The sequence below is a fragment of the Ziziphus jujuba genome, chromosome 6 (assembly GCF_031755915.1).
Source record: "Ziziphus jujuba cultivar Dongzao chromosome 6, ASM3175591v1".
NCBI lineage: Eukaryota > Viridiplantae > Streptophyta > Magnoliopsida > Rosales > Rhamnaceae > Ziziphus > Ziziphus jujuba.
The window spans coordinates 9,190,982-9,208,261 of record NC_083384.1 but is presented as its reverse complement, the minus strand read 5'-3'; the positions used below and the strand labels follow the sequence as shown (position 1 = coordinate 9,208,261).

Here is a 17,280-nt window from a genome sequence, read left to right as displayed (position 1 = left end):
ATTTTCTTTTTTTTTAAAAAAAACAAAAACTTGGGTTTGCATTTAAGGCCATATAATTTTCTTTTCTTTTCTTTTCTTTTTTAACTTTTTTATTTGAAAGGAACAGGTTCAATGTCATCTAATTTTTTATCCGTAAAATAAAATTAATTAAAGGTGCGTAATTCATAGAGAAAAATTAATAAGATGGTCAACAAAAATTAATTGTAACTTGTAAGCATCGGCAATTTTTGTTCGTTAGAGGGGAAAAAGCACGTGCAATTGTTTTGTTATTCATTGCATTTGAGATATATTGGTGTCCACTACAACCATAAGAGACAAAATAGATATCAAACTAATTAATATAGTGTATTAAGAAAATTAAAACCCTTTGACTATATCTTAAAATTAGAGATATTAGTATGAGAAAAACGGGGAAAAGGAATTCACTATACTTTAGTTTTGCTTTGATATTGAAGACTTAAAATGGTCAAATGGTTCAATTATTAGCAATGATGCTTGAAGTTCATTGAAAAGGGAAGATGAAAAACTACAAAAATAGTAGTGAGAAAGGGAATGATGCTCAAAAATACATTAATACACAATTTGATATTGAATGTTACAAGTGATGAGAAGGAATTTTTAGAAGTATTGATTTAAAAAAGACTTTTAATTTTATGTACTTTTGATTTAGGGAAGAGAAAAAAGAAACAAGAAACAAAAAAAAAAAAAAAAAAAACAAAGGTTGATTGAGTTTTAGTGGTACTTCCATTGTTACCTTTGGAGTCAATAATATTCTTCTAATTCTACACAGAGTCATCGTTGACAACCATTGTTTATTTTTATTTTTATTTTTTTAAAGTTTTAGACCAATGATGAGCATATTTATTTTTATTTTTATTTTTATTTGTTGTGGAAACAATGATGAGCATTTTGATCGTGTTGCATTAATCAAATTTAATGGATAGCTGGCCATCCTATGGAAAAATTGACAAAATTTTATAACTCTTAAATTTTTTTCTCTCTTTATTATATATATATATTTTTTTTATTTTCTAATTCTTGGTCCTATCCCATTTGTTGAAGACCTCAGAAAATGTTAATGGGTTTGGCTTGGAAACTTTGGCAGCCAAACATTTTGAAAATGGCTAAACATTGTGGGCAAGGGAAGAAGAGCATGTTCTGAATTATCCCATAGTATGTGTTTTTTGGTTGGTTCTAGTATAGAATAAAATATATTGGCAATTGGTTCAATTTCAAATATTCTCAAGTACCAAATTGAAATCCTTAGCCAAAAAAAAAAATAAAAAGGTATAAAATTGAAATAATTGGGTCCTCGACCATAGGAATTTTACATTGGCCGTGTTGACTACTGACATAAGAAGCCAACAAGAAACAGCAAAAATTATAAATACTTTTTAACAAAAAAATTAAAAAAGGAAAATAAAAATGGGAAAAAGTCATAAAAAAATCCTGTGATTTTCTGACTTTGTGCCCCCAACTTCCATGCCAACCCCACTGAGCATAAGATTAAATAGGTAATCAATACCACCTCCAATCACAAGCACCAAAGAAGAAAATGATTATAATAATTTTTAAAATATAAAATAAAATTAAAGTCTTTGTCTGTGGGTTTCCTAAAATAACTTCATTGAATCTACAGTGCTACTCATTCACATTATAGCTGTGTGAGTATAATTATTTATGTGGTGGCGTCCTCATGTGCTTATCTTGGACCTTCCTATTTATTGGCTTGCTCACCTTTCGAGGCAAATGTCATACAACTATTTGACTTATTGAGGTTTTTGACTCTCATTCCCCGATAATAAATGTACTTCGTCGATCTGTCATTTGTTTATCATGATTCAACCCACAGACACAAAAGGACAAAAAAAAAAACTCATTTTTTTTTCTTCTTTATTTTACCATTTATAATGTACTTTAATTTACAATTCGACTTTTGGGTGGATTAATTAACACATTAAAAAGAAAAGGGTAGGCTGTTAATCAATGTCTTAACCCTTTATCAATACAATTAGTAAAAATATAAAAACTATCTTTGAAACAAACCTCCTACTTTGCCAATATTCATCCATTAGGGTATATGTGAGATTTTGTGTTACAATTTTGTCAATATTTTGAATATTAACGAGGATCTTTATAATCTTAAAAAGTATACATGACAATAAAAATACAAAACACACAAACCATATGGAATATATATATATACATATATATAATAATGTAATTTAGAACGAGTAGGCTTTTGCTTTTATTTTTCTATTTATTTTCTTTCTTGTGCTGTTGAAGCTAAAAGTACTCATCGATCTCATTGAAATACCTACATTACCTTTTCTACGAATCTGAATTCTGATCCAAGCTTTATCTTTTCTTTCGGTTGCTTGAACCCAGCTCAGCTTTACTTGTGTGTGTGTGTGTGCTTAACTGCAAATGGGAAAATGGGCTAAAAGAAATTATTGAATCGAGAGCCACTCTTATTATACAACATGTTTTTACTTTTTATTTATATAATTATTATTATTATTTGTGTCCAAGAAAGGAACATAGCACCCCTTTCCTTTTAGGGTACATGACCTACATTAACAAAGGCCTTTATCAAAATGTTATGCACCACCAAGTTGAAGTCCACCCAAAAAAAAAAAAAAAAAAAAAAGAAAAAAAAGTGCTATATGTAAATCTATACATTTACTCAAGTTTGGCCCCAACTGGCAGTGAAATTTGCTCTGGCTCTTAGCACAGCGTGCATGGTGACCATAAATGGTCCAATAAATTCCATGCCGGAGCTAACAATGTGACTTACAAAATGTCAAAAGATTGGGGACATATCTGGAATTTTTCACTTACGGATAATTACTTTGTAATGTTGTTTTTGTTTAATTACTAATTTTTATTTTTCCAGCTCAATGTTCATCTTAAAGTTTGATAAATATATAATTTTTTGCTTCCAAATTTTAAAATGTGATGCTATTTGTGTGTTGGCCACTACTTGGTAGCATGATTAGGAAATTATAAAAAATAAAATAAAATAAATATTTGTGCAATAATTAAGCTTTAGCTTGATTTTTCTTGAAGGGAAAACTAAATATAACAAAATAATAAATAATAATAAAGCTAAAGGAGTGAGGATAAATTTGTCAATTTCCATCTTTGGAATTAATGGTTATAGGAAAATGATGCCATCCACCGACTCTCTCGCACGTCGTACGGATAGAATAAAAAGAAGCATAGGAAGTGATATAAAAAAGAAAGATTAAATAAAAGGATGAAAATTGAATGAGATTATAGTTGTCTTATTTCATACTTTTAAATCTCATAGCTTTAATAATATGCTTTATGCAATTTTTTTTAAGATAAGTTGTATACTCTATTGTTCAAAAAACCAGATCAGCTGGAGAGTAGATTGAATGAGCATTTCATGTATGGATTTCTTAATCTAATGATCATTCAACAAAGGGAAAAAAATAAAAATAATTATGTATGCCCCAAAAATGGGGTAATATATAATTTATTGCTAATCAGAAGGAAAATCTAAAATTTATGGATAATGTCCCTGTATATGTTTTAAAATATGATATGTTACTTCGCTAATCAATATATGTATACTATATATGGTTGCTGAAGCGAGGAAGAATAAGCAATTGGCGGAATGATTGATATATGACATAGTTTGTTTATTCCAACTTTGTCACCAAATCTTTACTACTTCAAGTTTGTAGCCCCCCCCCAAAAAAAAAAAAAAAAAAAAAACTTTGTTCTTCACAATTTATAAGGACTAGAAAACAAAATTTTTAATCTAAATATGTAAAACTTTTGGATTTTACTACACAAAAGGCTCGATTAACGTTTTTCTGCAGCATGTGTTTTGTAATATATTTTGTGGGTTTTTGTGAAGGATGGAATATCATTGTCTATTTCTGTCCGTTAAAAGTGTGATGATAAGAGGATGGTTTTCAAATCTCAAACTGTCCGAGTCTTGTAAATGACTAATAGAAGTATTCAATATCCATGTAGCTTTTTGTATGAAATTGACCTCGAATTCTTCTGTGAACTTCGGCATTTCCTTTTTGGAATTTTATGAAATCTTTGATTCTTATAAAAAAAAAAAAAAAAGATGAAGAAAAATATTTACGTAACTCATTGAGATAAAGATCAGCTTATGTCATGGAAAATATATAAAATACCTCACAGTTTTTCTCAATATATATATATATATATATGATGGACCATGGTTTTAACTTATAAGCATATAAAGGTTCAGTGTAAAATACTGTTTGGCAATTGGCATGATCGAACATCTATTTTTCCAGGATAGAATTGTGATAGCACGCTTGGACAGAGAGCTCATTATTAATACCATGTGTACTAACTACTAACTATTTGGTCTTTTGCTCATTACCAAAAGACTATTTGGTCTTTTACACTACCACTATTTGGTCTTTTAATTCCTTGTTGTAGAAACCAAGTGCTTTCATTACCAAAAAAACCAAGTACTTGACCACTATTCCTTCTAAAAATCCGGGTATGAAAATGAGTTTATTCATTAAAATAAAAAAATAAAAAAATAAAACTAGTGCATTATGGAATGGTGGAATTAATATGTTGCTTAAGTATCCAAAAATAAAAAGCGAAAGCAAAGGGAACCCCAACAAAAAAAAGAAAAAAAAAAGAAGAAGAAATGAGAAGTGGCAGAGAACTAGAATTCTTATTAGTTTTGAAGATTCTGATATAAAATGAAGGGACATGAGTGTGGAAGAATATGACTTTAAAATCATCTACTTGTAGATCACAAAAAAAAAAAGAAGAAAAAAGAGAAAAGTACTTTAAAGACAAAAGAGTGGAAAAAAATTATGAAGTATACAGGGGTAAATACGGTATAAAAGTATAGAAGATGTTATTGGTGGTGAGGTGTTGGACTGACCGAAGCTTCAAGACCCAATTGAAGAGGTTTGAATAAACAACTAGTACAAACAGTGTCTTTTTATAGACGGCAGACAAACGAAACAAAATAATCCAAAAATAAAAAATCCCAGCTCTCTTTATTGGCTAAAATATTAAAAAGAAAACCCAAAAAAAGAAAAAAAAATTGTATTTTAGTCGCATGTAATTTAGTTTCACGGGTAGTAATTGTTTTTTTTTTTTTTACTTGGTGGTTGGTTGGTGGATTCACATCCAAGTAAGAAAAATAAAAGGATAGAAAAAAAAAAAAAAGGAAAAAGAAAGAAAAGAAAGGAAAAGGTGGAGAGAGAATATAAAAGAGTATAGAGAATGACAAAGCAAGAACTTACCACTAGAGAGAGAAAGAGAAATGGGTTTGTGAATTTATGAACTGTGAATTTGAGGGAGGGACAGAAAAGGGGTCGTGGGGACAGCAACGCGGAGTGAGAGGAAGTTGGGGAAAGTGTTATAAATATACATATGTATGTGGATTGGATTGGAGCTGTATGAGAGAGGAGGCAGAAAGATCTCACAGTGTTTCTCTATATCCATTTGCTGAAGGTCTGTCTGTTTCTCTCTCTCGCTTCTCTTTTCTTTTCCTCAGTGAGAGTTTTGTAGACAGACCCATCTGACTTTTCTCCTCTGGTTTTCCGGGAAAAGATTGTAAAGAGACTGCCCTGAGAGGTATCTATTCGCTTTCTTTCTTAATCATTTTTTTCCCGTCGATACTGTTTCTTGGTCTTTTGGAACTTATGTTCTTTGTTCTTCTTCTCTCAGATCTTCTTCTATTGTTAATATGGTTGATTTTCATGAATGGGTTTTCTTGCTATTGCACAACAGATCTGGATTTTTTCACTGCGAATCCCATTTTTTGTTTTTGTTTTTTGGTTTTTCCTATTCTTGGATAATGGTGATTTGTAATTTGCAAAGTCTCGGTTTTTGATAATATCTTACGTGGTATTTTGCTTATCTGCATTCCCATATCTACGGAAAAAAAATAAAAAATAAAAAATAAAAAATAAATTTGTTGTTGCCTTGATTTACTATTTTGAGTAAAAGAAAATGCATAGTGGTTTTATTTAGAAGATGTAATTCGGAAAATGGTTGATGGGTTTGTCATATGGCGAGGTTTGGTTGCAAATGCTTCGCCATCTAACGAGGTTTACCTCTCCTTTTTGCAAAATTCCGATGAACCTTGAATTGGAATCGTGTTGATGATTCAGAAGAAAAGAAAAAAAAAAAAATCAGCTGATTTTGTGAAGCAAGGCAGAATTGAATCATGTAAACTTTTCTTACGCTTCAAGATAATGATTAAGTTTTTTCACTTTTATTTTCTTTTTTGCATTCAATGGTTTTGGTGTTTAAGATCCATTGCTTTGCTTTTTCTTTTTTTTTTTTTTTTTTTTTTTTTCTTTGCAACTTTTGACTTAGTGGGGGTGAGATAGGTCCTCTGGGACCGTCCAGTTTGATAAAAGTTGGGCCTATCATGTGGGAAATGTAAAGTTTGGGTGACATGGAAAGGGGCTGATTTCGGTTATTCATATTCAGATCTTATACTTTACAGCTTATACAAGTGGTTTTCATGGTTGATTTTCGCCATTGGATCTGTATAATTTCTTTTTTTCTTTTTTTTTTAAAAAAAAATATATATATTTTGTTGTTTTGACCAATGTTAATCTTTTTTTCACCTCCCCCGAGTTTCTATTTCTTGTTTCTTTTTAGTGAATGAGTACGTTTTGGTATTCATGAACTGGATCTGTTCTTGAAAACCGAGTCTGATTTTCTTTTGGTTTCTTTCACTCTTTCCATGTACGTAAGATGAAGAAATTCATTTTAGATGAATTAGCAGCAGCTTATCCAATGAAAATTTGTTCTATTTATCTTATATATAAATCATTAAATAAATTGGCAATTATCCGATAAGTTTATATTATCTTTTTTTCCCCCTTAAAAATAAAAAAAAAATAACGATACTAAATTTCTTGAGAGTTTCTTACTTGGTTGCTGCTCAAGGATCTATAGATCTTCGTCTTCTAAAGGTATAGTTTTACTTTTTCGTTGATGGATAAGTGCCCTGTTTATCAAAGACCCATTTTCCTGAAGCTACTCTGTTTATATGGATGTCACCATAAGTCCTTTCAACAACTCGATCTTGTCTTTTAGTTTTGTGGATCTTTAGGATGCATTTGGAAAGAAACGGTACTAGTGTTTGATAAGATGTCTGTTTCGAAGCTGTTATAAGTTCCAATTGGATTTTAATTTGTTCTCTTTAGTATTAAATTATAGATTCATAATGCATTTTGGGATACTGATAGTTTATACTGATTACTTATTAAAAAAAAAGAACACGACTTTGTAATTACTAACTCGCCATGTGCCCCTGCAGATATCTAATAATTTTCTGGGGAAAATGAAGCACAAGGATGGAAAACCTGGTTCTCAGCAGGATAAAAATTCTCGGGCTGTCCCAATGACGATCATGTTTTTTGTGCTGTGTGGCTTTTCCTTTTATCTTGGTGGACTCTTCTGTTCTGAGAAGCACAGATTTGACAACAATGATGCTAAGGATGTCGCAAAGGCGGTCCAATCTTCCACGGAAGTTGGAGTTGGCTCTCTTCAAATGAAGTCCGTTAACTTTCCTGAATGCAGCATTGACTATCAAGATTACACTCCGTGCACAAACCCAAAGGTACTTAATTTGTCATTCCCTGGTAGTATAGACACTTTAGGGTCTGGACCGAGTTCATTGTTATGTAACATTGATAAATATTTATTTGTACAGATATGGAAGAAGTATGGTACTCATCGGCTTACTTTTATGGAACGCCATTGCCCTCCGGTATTTGAGAGGAAGGAATGCTTAATTCCACCCCCAGATGGGTATAAGGTACCAATCACATGGCCAAAGAGTCGGGATGAATGCTGGTACCGGTAAGTAGTCTGTTGTCTGTTTGTGATGTGAGTTTTATATTTGATGCCAAAGAACTATACTTGCACTGCATTCCTTTATGCACTTTGAGAATTTCTATGAAATTTAACTGAATTTTGTTATGTGTATGTGAGTTCAGGAATGTGCCTTATAACTGGATTAACAAGCAGAAATCTAATCAGAACTGGTTGAGGAAGGAAGGAGAGAAATTCATCTTTCCTGGTGGGGGTACTATGTTCCCGAGAGGTGTTAGTGAGTATGTTGATTTGATGCAAGATCTTATTCCAGGAATGAAAGATGGGACTGTTCGAACTGCCATTGATACTGGGTGCGGGGTGAGTATTGTTGTTATATGTTTTTGAAAGATTTGATGGATATAATCAATTATGTGACTTAATAATCTGTTTTATTGTTAAATTTCAAGGTTGCAAGTTGGGGAGGTGATTTGTTGGATCGTGGGATTTTAACTGTTTCTCTCGCTCCAAGGGATAATCATGAAGCTCAAGTCCAGTTCGCTTTGGAACGTGGAATTCCAGCTATCCTCGGCATCATTTCTACCCAAAGGCTTCCATTCCCCTCAAAGTCATTTGATATGGCTCACTGCTCAAGATGCCTCATTCCATGGACAGAATTTGGTAATTCTTCTCACAAATTTTAATGAGCATGCATGATCAAAGAGAATCTTTTGCTAGGACCACTTCTCTTAAGATGAAAATTATGTTGCATCAAATCCAAATGGTTACTCTGTTAATGTGGTTAACGGTGCTTTTGGTACTTGCTTTCAGGTGGAATTTACCTCCTAGAAATTCATCGCATACTCCGTCCTGGAGGCTTCTGGGTGCTGTCTGGTCCTCCTGTCAACTATGAACACCGCTGGCGTGGGTGGAATACAACTATAGAGGAGCAAAAATCAGATTATGATAAGTTGCAGAAACTGCTAACTTCAATGTGCTTCAAGTTGTACAAACAAAAGGATGACATTGCTGTTTGGCAGAAATCTGCAAATAACAATTGTTATGAAAAGCTTGCTAAACCTGATGTTTATCCGCCAAAATGTGATGACAGCTTTGAACCAGACTCAGCATGGTACACTCCGCTTCGCTCTTGTGTTGTTGTTCCAAACCCAAAGTATAAGAAATCAGCTTTGGCATCGCTCCCTAAATGGCCAGAGCGGTTACATGTTGCACCGGAACGCATTTCAGGTGTTCATGGAGGCAGTGCTAGTGTGTTCAAGCATGATGACAGTAAGTGGAAGGTGCGTGCAAAGCACTACAAAAAGTTGGTCCCAGCAATTGGGACTGACAAGATTAGGAATGTCATGGACATGAATACAGTTTTTGGAGGTTTTGCTGCAGCTTTGATTGATGATCCTGTGTGGGTCATGAATGTGGTCTCTTCCTATGGTGCCAATACGCTTGCTGTTGTCTATGATCGCGGCCTTATTGGAACCTACCATGATTGGTAATTTGGATTTAATTTATTTGAGCATCTGAATCATCAAGGCATACCATATCTCTCATTACCTTTCTGTTTTATTCAAGCAGGTCGGCTTTTGTGTTTATTTGTTTTTTGTTGCTTTGGCAGGTGTGAGGCTTTCTCTACTTATCCTCGAACTTATGATCTCCTTCATCTGGATGGACTCTTCACAGCAGAAAGTCACAGGTAAGAATTGGGGCTTAAGCTGCTATTTTTCCTCAAACTAGGCTTGCTTTTACAGATTAATGCTAAGTAGTAAATCATAGAACCATAATGTATATGCTGAACGTGTTCTGAACAAGGTTTCTCAATTTGATGTTCACAACACTTACATTGCTAGGGGCAGGTTGAATTGAAGTTCAGTTGGTTCTAATATATTCACTTCTTTGGCAGATGTGATATGAAATATGTTCTCTTGGAGATGGACCGGATTCTGCGTCCAAATGGGTATGCAATCATTCGGGAATCCAGATACTTTGTGGATGCTGTTGCTGCAATTGCCAAGGGAATGAGGTGGAGTTGTCGAAAAGAAGACACCGAGTATGATGTTGAAAACGAGAAGATGCTGATCTGCCAGAAAAAACTCTGGTATTCTTCTAATAAAAGTTCATGATCACTCCATGATCAGAATACATAGAAGAAACTCAAGCCATGCTGATTATTTCTCTTGGAGGGTTGAATAGTATTTATTTCATGGTTAGAAGTGAAGAGAAGCCACTTCAATACCACTCATAGAAGAGATTAGTTCAATTGTATAACAAGCAAGCAAAGGATTCTTAAAATCAAAATAGTCAAATTGAAGACTTTCAGGTACTCAATAATGTGATTTTGTTAATTTATAGGGCTTTTACCATATAGATATATTCTTTATAAGTATCAAATGTGTACTTGGTATAATCTTTTTTTTTTTTTTTCTCTTCTTTGTATCATTTTCTTTTCAACAATCAATTGTTTTCTCTTTATTTTAAGAATGATGATGTAATGATGTGAAAAAAGAAAGTTGAAAATATTCCATGGGTGATGGAAATTCACATCCTCAAGGTTTGTGATTCTTCTGTTCGAATGAAGTTTTGCTTCTTATCGAACTGTATTTAGTTGTGTGCCTGCTACGATCCTATTGTTTATGAACTCTATACCATATTTCTGAATGAATTTAAACTCTACTGTTTTAACATGTTCTGCACAATGCTTTGCCTTCTGAATCTGCAAATTTACATTCCAAAATTAAAAGGACAGCAAAGAAAATTCAAGTCGAAAAACTTGACCCGGAAGTTGTACGATATCTGGTCTTGTGCAAATGCTCAACAATGCAAATTCAACTGGTTCTAAAATAAATTTACAAAAAAAAAAAATAATAATAATAAAATAAAAAGCTGGTTCTAATTGATCCGTGGGTTTAATCCCAATTCTTTGATTCTTTCAGCCTTTTGACTGACAATTTTCCAGCTTCAAAAAGTCTTAAAAAAAAGAAAAATTGCTAGTAATATAAAATTCTTTTTTAAGGTTGCAAAGGCCCTTTTGAAATTGCATGTAGACCAAAACTCTATGGCTTTAAAAAAGCAAGTACATGGTAGCTATTAAGTCAAGGACAAGTATTACTATAACAACCATTTCAATGGTTGCAGAAAAGTTGGCCCACTGACATAAGAAAAAGGTGTTTTCAACAAAAAGGAATTCGTTTTGGTAATTTCAACAGAAAGGACTTCAAAGTCAATAAATTTGTTCAATTTTATGGACTTCTTGCGGGATTGGGTTGGTACTTACCTCTAATATAGGCCAAATTGTCGGCAAATTTATCTATGAAAGGAGATCGTAGTAGTTTTCACCCAAAAAAGAATCGTAGTTATCAAACCCTCGTTTTCAGCGTCAATGTACATCACATTTCATGTTATTTTTATATGTCATTTGTTATTATCACGTCAATTTTATCTTCATCAACATTAATTTTTTATCAATTAAATAATAATACTTATTTTATTTTAATTTTTTAACAATCATATCTCATTTCTTGATAAGTATATTGATAAATTTATTGCTAATCTTGACCTTAATTTATTAAGAGAATATATATATATATATGTTATAATACATATTCAAATTATAATCATAGTAGGATATCATATGTAGATCTGAAGCATATTCAAAGGACTTAAAACATTGACTTTTTATGGTATGAAAACACATAATAAATATGTGTATACAATAATTTATTACTTACCTCAATCATGCAAGTTGGTGGTTGAGTTGATAATTAAGCTTTCCAAAATGAATCCTATAAGGAACGGAAAAATATTATTTAATTTATTTCTTTAAATAAAATTTATATTTATTACTGTTTTTACCACTCCCCTCAATCATGTAACTAGTTGGTTGAGTTTGTAATTCATTATTCTTGCAACCATATCCTATTCTCTAAGGATGAGTAGCCAAAAAAATATTTTTTCCAATCCAAAAAGTTATTTCAAATTTTATAGAATATTATCCCAAATTTCTGTACACACTAATTTAAATTTTTTCCACAATTAATTTATGATCCAATGTAAAAATCCCAATTAATATTTTGTATGGGGGTTGCTTATTTTAGTTACTTTTTTCTAAAAATTAAAAATTTTTTTTTGAGGAAAATAAAATAAAAATACAATTTGAAATTACCGTTATGGGCCTAAGACAAATTATCTCAAAGAGCCTAATAGTAGATCGTTTAGACGGGCTCGAACCCCAAAATGGAGCATTGATCCGAACCGAAAACGTTGGACGAACTCGGACCCGGGTCTTAACTACACTTTCTGAAACGACGTACGGCGGTTTGTGGTGCGAAACGCCCACTTCTGCCATTTTCTACGAACCGGTTTCATCCTCAATCACCGCCCATTTCTCTTTTCTTAAACCCTAACGCTAACCCTAAACCTAATCCGCTGCAAGTCACCATAACCAGAAGTTGCTGTTGCGACGTCGAATCTGACCGTATTCCAATTCAGCCAGCTCTTCCTTCTTCTCGCTGTTTGGTTTAATCACTTGAATATTTGCGTGAGGGTAATTTCTCTTCATTTTTTGAAATTTTTTTATTCAGATTGGAAAGTTTTTTTGGGGTTTGAAGAATCATATTCATGGACATATGTGCAGTATGGACAAATTGAAGTGACCCCAAATTGAATTTGAAACATGCAAAAGAGATAATGCATTGTTAGTGGACGTGGAACCAGTTTTTAGCATATGGGTTAGTGTAAGATTAAATATATAATATCTACGGGCTATTAAATTGTGTGTTAAGAATTTCATTTTTTTTTCTCCATTATTTCAATTGTTGTTTGTGATAATTTAATGAAAAAATTTAAAAAAATTCTGCGTGAGTGTTCTCAATCCAAAATAAAAGAAGTAAAAAATTATGTACATGGGTGTTTCTCTTGTGATTTTCCCGAGACTTCATCTGTTTGTTAATGTGTGTGTGGAATTGTTGAAATCATTTGAGTAATTTAATGCAGGACTTGTTATGTTTTGGAGTAGCTGAGTTCTGGTTTGGTATTCAAGCTTTCAGAGGTAGAATGGTTTATTTGTTTTTAAGAGAGCCCGCCTGGAATGATAATGAGGATAATGAGAATACAAAGATGAGAATATCTCTCTTGAATAAGATGGAGTCTGTTATTAAGTCATTCTTGATGTCTGGAGGTCGATCAGAGGCTCGTCTCTGGCTTTGTAACACTATAGCTGGGATAAGTTCCATCACTCGCCAACAGCAGTGTGAATTATTTTTGAACTTATTGAGATCAAAGCCGCTGAACCGTGGTTTAGCATCCCAAGTCCTTCAAATGATATTTGAGAAGACGCCACACAAAGCGGGATCAATCATAGCTAAGAAAAGCCACATACTGGAGAAATTCTTTGAAGGTAACTTAATTTTTTCGCACTATGCAGTTGGTTGATTTTTTATGTGTTTTCTTGTTGTGGAGTTCCATTAGTCTGTATAAAGTATCTTGGATTTGTCTTCTGTACATTACTGTTGGCGGTGAATATGAATATATGATCCCTACTTCACCCCCTTAATTCCTGTAGTGTTGCTTTCTGTTGATTAGACAAAGACTGACTGACTTTGGTAGGTTTTTTTTTTGGTCTATTTATGCATATATTGTTTGATATAATCTTTACAAATAGTGATTATGATATAGTGTTTTGAATAATGCAGGAAATCCCCTGCGTATATCACAATGGTTTTCTAACTTTGCATCTAGTGCTGGTGGATTGGAACGTGGAAAAGGTGCCAAGGCATTATCTCAATTTGCTTTCATATATCGAGATATATGTTGGGAGGAGCTTGAGTGGAAGGGGAAACATGGGCAATCACCTGCAGTGGTTGCTACAAAGCCCCATTACTTTCTTGATTTGGATGTTGAACGAACTATGGAGAATTTCCTTGAAAATGTGCCGGAATTTTGGACATCCAGTGAGTTTTCTGAGTCGCTAAAAGACGGTGAGATTTTGTCACTTGATAGAAACTTCTTTTTGGAATATTTTGTTGATCTGATGTATAAAGAAGACTCAAGAGCTGTGTGGGAAGTTGTAACTGAGTTCTTGAAAGAGGAATCTTTCTCTTGCCTGTGTCACCGCCTTCTTATTACTCTCGACGAGCAGGACCTATATAAATTTCTGGAATTGCTTCGTAAATTTGTTAAACCTAGAATGGAACCTAAGGATTTTAGTAACTTAGATTTCTTGTTTGAGGTTGTACTTTCCAAGTGCATTGCTTGTGAATCATTTGATCAAATATTACTGTTAGTTGCAGTTTTAAATAAAAAACGTGAGCTTTTACGCCTTTTACGTGATGAAGGTAGTGATGAGTCACAAGCAGAAATAAAAGATATCATGCTGACAATTTCAAAAATCCCTGCTAATGAAAGTAGTTTGGCCCCAATCATTAAAGAATGCTCTAAAACAAAAACCATTGAAGCAATTAAATTGTTGGGACTTCAGTCGTGGATTATCTATTACATATTATCAGAAGAATGCCAAACTCTTGAGTCTTGGGAATCTCTGTTCACGACAAATGCAATAAGTTTTCGCAAATCTGAGAAATATGCTTTTGTAAGTTATAATGGACTTTCAGAAGAAAGTGATTCAGATTTGGATCTTGGAGTTTCAAATAAAAGCAAGCGCAAGAGAAAAGGAAGAAGTAGGAAGAAAAGGAAAAGAAAGTATGATTATGGTGACAGCAATGACGATGAGATTCCTGATTTTGATACTACAAGCAAGAGGTTGGGTTTGCAATCTAATGTTGGAAGTTGGTTGCTCTCTACAGATGGGTATTCTGCATCTTGGAACACTGTAAGTTCTCGTATGTCCATTATTAGCCTATTTACATTTAGCACCTCTACTTTTACTGCTTAAGTTGTTCTTTTCTACCATATTGCAGATATTGATGCAGTAAGGTGCTTTGAGTTTTATTTAGGAACATTATGCAACATATACTACTTTAATCCATGAAGCAAATTATCAGCAGTGTGCTCTGTGTGTGTGTGTGTGTGTGTGTGAGAGAGAGAGAGAGAGAGAGAGAGAGAGAGAGATTGGTTTAGACAATTTTCCAAATACTGTATGGTAGCGTGGTGCCTACCATTTGGTTGTAGATAGAAATTGCAATCCCTTTATTATATGTTTGAGATATGTTCTAATCTCTTTTCTGTTTTGTAGGTGGATTTACCAGAACACCTTTCTAACCATTGCTTGTCTACATGGATGAGGTGGATTTTTGTGCGGCGTACATAAGCTTCTTCTGGTTCACGGATTATTGTCGCCCTTGTTCTGCTATTCTCTGAAACTTGAACAGCATAGGCCTGTGGTAATATGCATCTGGCATTAAATTACTTCTGAACTTTGGATTGGATTGGAACATTCAATATATGCCATGTCCCTTGTAACCTTGTTTGGATCTCCAATGCAGGCTTTCCAATATGCCTTGAATTACAAATCTTTCATCTCCATTTCCTTCTCAGGAATACAGTTTCCAGTTCAAAAATTCAACCCAACATCAATATGCTGACCTTGTTGATGCACTAGTCTTGATTCTCATCCAATCAACAATTGTGATGGTGGCTATATACAACAATTGTGCAGATGTTGATGAGTCAATTTCAATGACATTGATGCAGTGTAACTCCCTATACAATTAATGCCAACATGGGGTTAGTGTTTCAATTTCTAGACACTGCTAATTTAATATCTAGGCCCTTGAATAGTTTTCCATATAAAACTATTAGATTTGGATCCAATTGTTGTAATTGCTAAGTCCAAGCTGTTATACTTGGGAGAGTAAATCGAACTAGTAAGTTATGCTGTTTATCGCTGCTTGTAAGGTCAGTTAAAGTTGTTTCAAGGAGTGTGGCTTCCTTTTTGACCAAGACACCCTTTTTCATGCTTTCTTTCCAGGAAACGTACCTTTGAAGGGGATGTAGAAAAGCCTCACGAGATGGTCAATACAATGGAGAGAACAACTTTGTCTTAGGTGGTTCCGTGAACTAGCAACTGGAAAAATGAAGTTAGGGAAAGCTACTTGTAATAAGAAAACAAGGAATAGGAAATTTTATTGACTTATTGGTAAAAATAAAATTATATTTCTTTTGATTTTGCTGTTGAATTCTGTTTCCTCCTCGTCCTCCTTGTTGCTTGAACAATTCTTGAACTATGTAAATAACAAATAATAATAGTATTGCAAAAATCAAATCAATTGGAGCATAGAAAAATGGTGTCGAAGTTGATTATTACAATGAAGGTTGACTTTGCATATCGTGATCCTTGGTATTTTATGGTTTGAATTGAATTTATAAGGTATAACATACTTCTTTAAAATGTTCAATTTTTATTTTTGGTTTCATGAACTGTGATTATGCTTTGGATTTTTGAAAGGGTCTATCGTCGACTAAAAGTCGGACAAAGTTCATTGGAAATTTAAAAAGTCATTACGAAATAACCTGGTCAACTACGAATATAGTTATTCTGAATATCTATAAAATTAAACTTTGAATTTACATTGATCATTAGAAAATTTATAACAAATAGTTAAGCATAGAAAAAAAGTAAAGTACAATTGAAAAATAAATATATCACTAAATTTAAAAAAGTATAAATGAAGAAAATCCATTATTTACAAGTTACGCATATTTTCATCTACAATTTTAAATTGGTAATAAATAAAGTTTGAAATGTAAAATTTTAGAATAACAGTCGTAGCATTAAACAGTCCGTCCAAACTGTTCAATGCACCGACGGCAGCTTCATTGGAATTGTGCAAAGAAAATCTAGATAAGATAAACAATGAAGAAGGACAATTTGGTAAAAATGGCAGATAACAAAGAAACAATCCGAACCAAAATTTGTTGTGCCCGACAGAATAAACCAATGGGAAAGCAAGCGTTGCGTAGGCCACAATGCAGACGAACTTTGAACCGTGCGAAATAGGAATCGTGGCGACGCCTTAAGAGACCATATCTTCACACCTCATCACCCACCGAATGTGGCCCCTTGTTATCTCTCTACCTAATTACTCTCTCTTTGTTTATGCCCAATTTCTTTTCCATGTTTTGGAAGCTTATATACTATGCTTTGCTCCCCATTATATCCAACCATATACCCTCATTTTAATGCCCATTTTCAAACATAACAAAACAACCTTTTTTTTTTTGCCCTTTATTTTCATAATAATATGTCACTGTGTGTTGTTTGTAATGATTTAATTGTCTGGAATTTGTGGCCCAAGTTTTTGGACCACCTAGAAGAATAAGTAAGAATATTATCATTTTTTGTTATTCGTTTTTTTGCGCTATATTTTCAACTTAAGAATCACAATGTCTCAATAACAAAATCAGCATGGTATAATTTTTATTTTTTATTTTTACTTTAAATTTTATTACAGATTTAAAATACGATTCTTAAAGCTTTGAATCTAGAACAAAAGAATT

General features: G+C 33.0%; 2 protein-coding genes across 5 annotated transcripts; both read left to right on the top strand.

The window, feature by feature from the left end:
- Positions 1-5,292: 5,292 nt before the first annotated feature.
- On the top strand, positions 5,293-10,511 carry LOC107430997 (probable methyltransferase PMT21). 2 transcript variants are annotated; one of them, XM_025078962.3, is made up of 9 exons: positions 5,293-5,493; positions 5,593-5,616; positions 7,319-7,621; positions 7,715-7,863; positions 8,001-8,196; positions 8,286-8,496; positions 8,647-9,322; positions 9,446-9,523; positions 9,731-10,511. In XM_025078962.3, the coding sequence occupies exons 3-9, from the start codon at positions 7,343-7,345 to the stop codon at positions 9,948-9,950; spliced, it is 1,809 nt and encodes a 602-aa protein (XP_024934730.3). In that variant the 5' UTR covers positions 5,293-5,493; positions 5,593-5,616; positions 7,319-7,342; the 3' UTR covers positions 9,951-10,511. The 2 variants fall into 2 exon arrangements, with proteins under 2 accessions (XP_024934730.3, XP_015897359.3); XM_016041873.4 differs by lacking the exons at positions 5,293-5,493; positions 5,593-5,616 and adding an exon at positions 6,047-6,213.
- Positions 10,512-12,092: 1,581 nt separating this feature from the next.
- On the top strand, positions 12,093-15,946 carry LOC107430979 (uncharacterized). Of its 3 annotated transcripts, XM_025078965.3 has the most exons (7): positions 12,093-12,370; positions 12,461-12,554; positions 12,820-13,222; positions 13,518-14,653; positions 15,017-15,164; positions 15,267-15,507; positions 15,752-15,946. In XM_025078965.3, exons 3-5 carry the CDS (start codon positions 12,880-12,882, stop codon positions 15,089-15,091), a joined length of 1,554 nt encoding a protein of 517 aa, XP_024934733.3. In that variant the 5' UTR covers positions 12,093-12,370; positions 12,461-12,554; positions 12,820-12,879; the 3' UTR covers positions 15,092-15,164; positions 15,267-15,507; positions 15,752-15,946. The 3 variants fall into 3 exon arrangements, with proteins under 3 accessions (XP_024934733.3, XP_024934734.3, XP_024934732.3); XM_025078966.3 differs by lacking the exon at positions 12,461-12,554 and having other exon boundaries at positions 12,095-12,370; positions 15,319-15,507; XM_025078964.3 differs by lacking the exon at positions 12,461-12,554 and having other exon boundaries at positions 12,095-12,370.
- The last annotated feature ends 1,334 nt before the right edge of the window (positions 15,947-17,280 follow it).

Coding starts and splice junctions, on each gene's coding strand:
- LOC107430997 (XM_025078962.3), top strand. CDS start 7,343: ATGAAGCACAAGGATGGAAAACCTGGTTCTCAGCAGGATAAAAATTCT. Junction 8,197..8,285: donor CCATTGATACTGGGTGCGGG/GTGAGTATTGTT, acceptor TTAAATTTCAAG/GTTGCAAGTTGGGGAGGTGA. Junction 9,524..9,730: donor TTCACAGCAGAAAGTCACAG/GTAAGAATTGGG, acceptor CTTCTTTGGCAG/ATGTGATATGAAATATGTTC.
- LOC107430979 (XM_025078965.3), top strand. CDS start 12,880: ATGGTTTATTTGTTTTTAAGAGAGCCCGCCTGGAATGATAATGAGGAT. Junction 13,223..13,517: donor ACTGGAGAAATTCTTTGAAG/GTAACTTAATTT, acceptor TGAATAATGCAG/GAAATCCCCTGCGTATATCA. Junction 14,654..15,016: donor ATTCTGCATCTTGGAACACT/GTAAGTTCTCGT, acceptor TCTGTTTTGTAG/GTGGATTTACCAGAACACCT.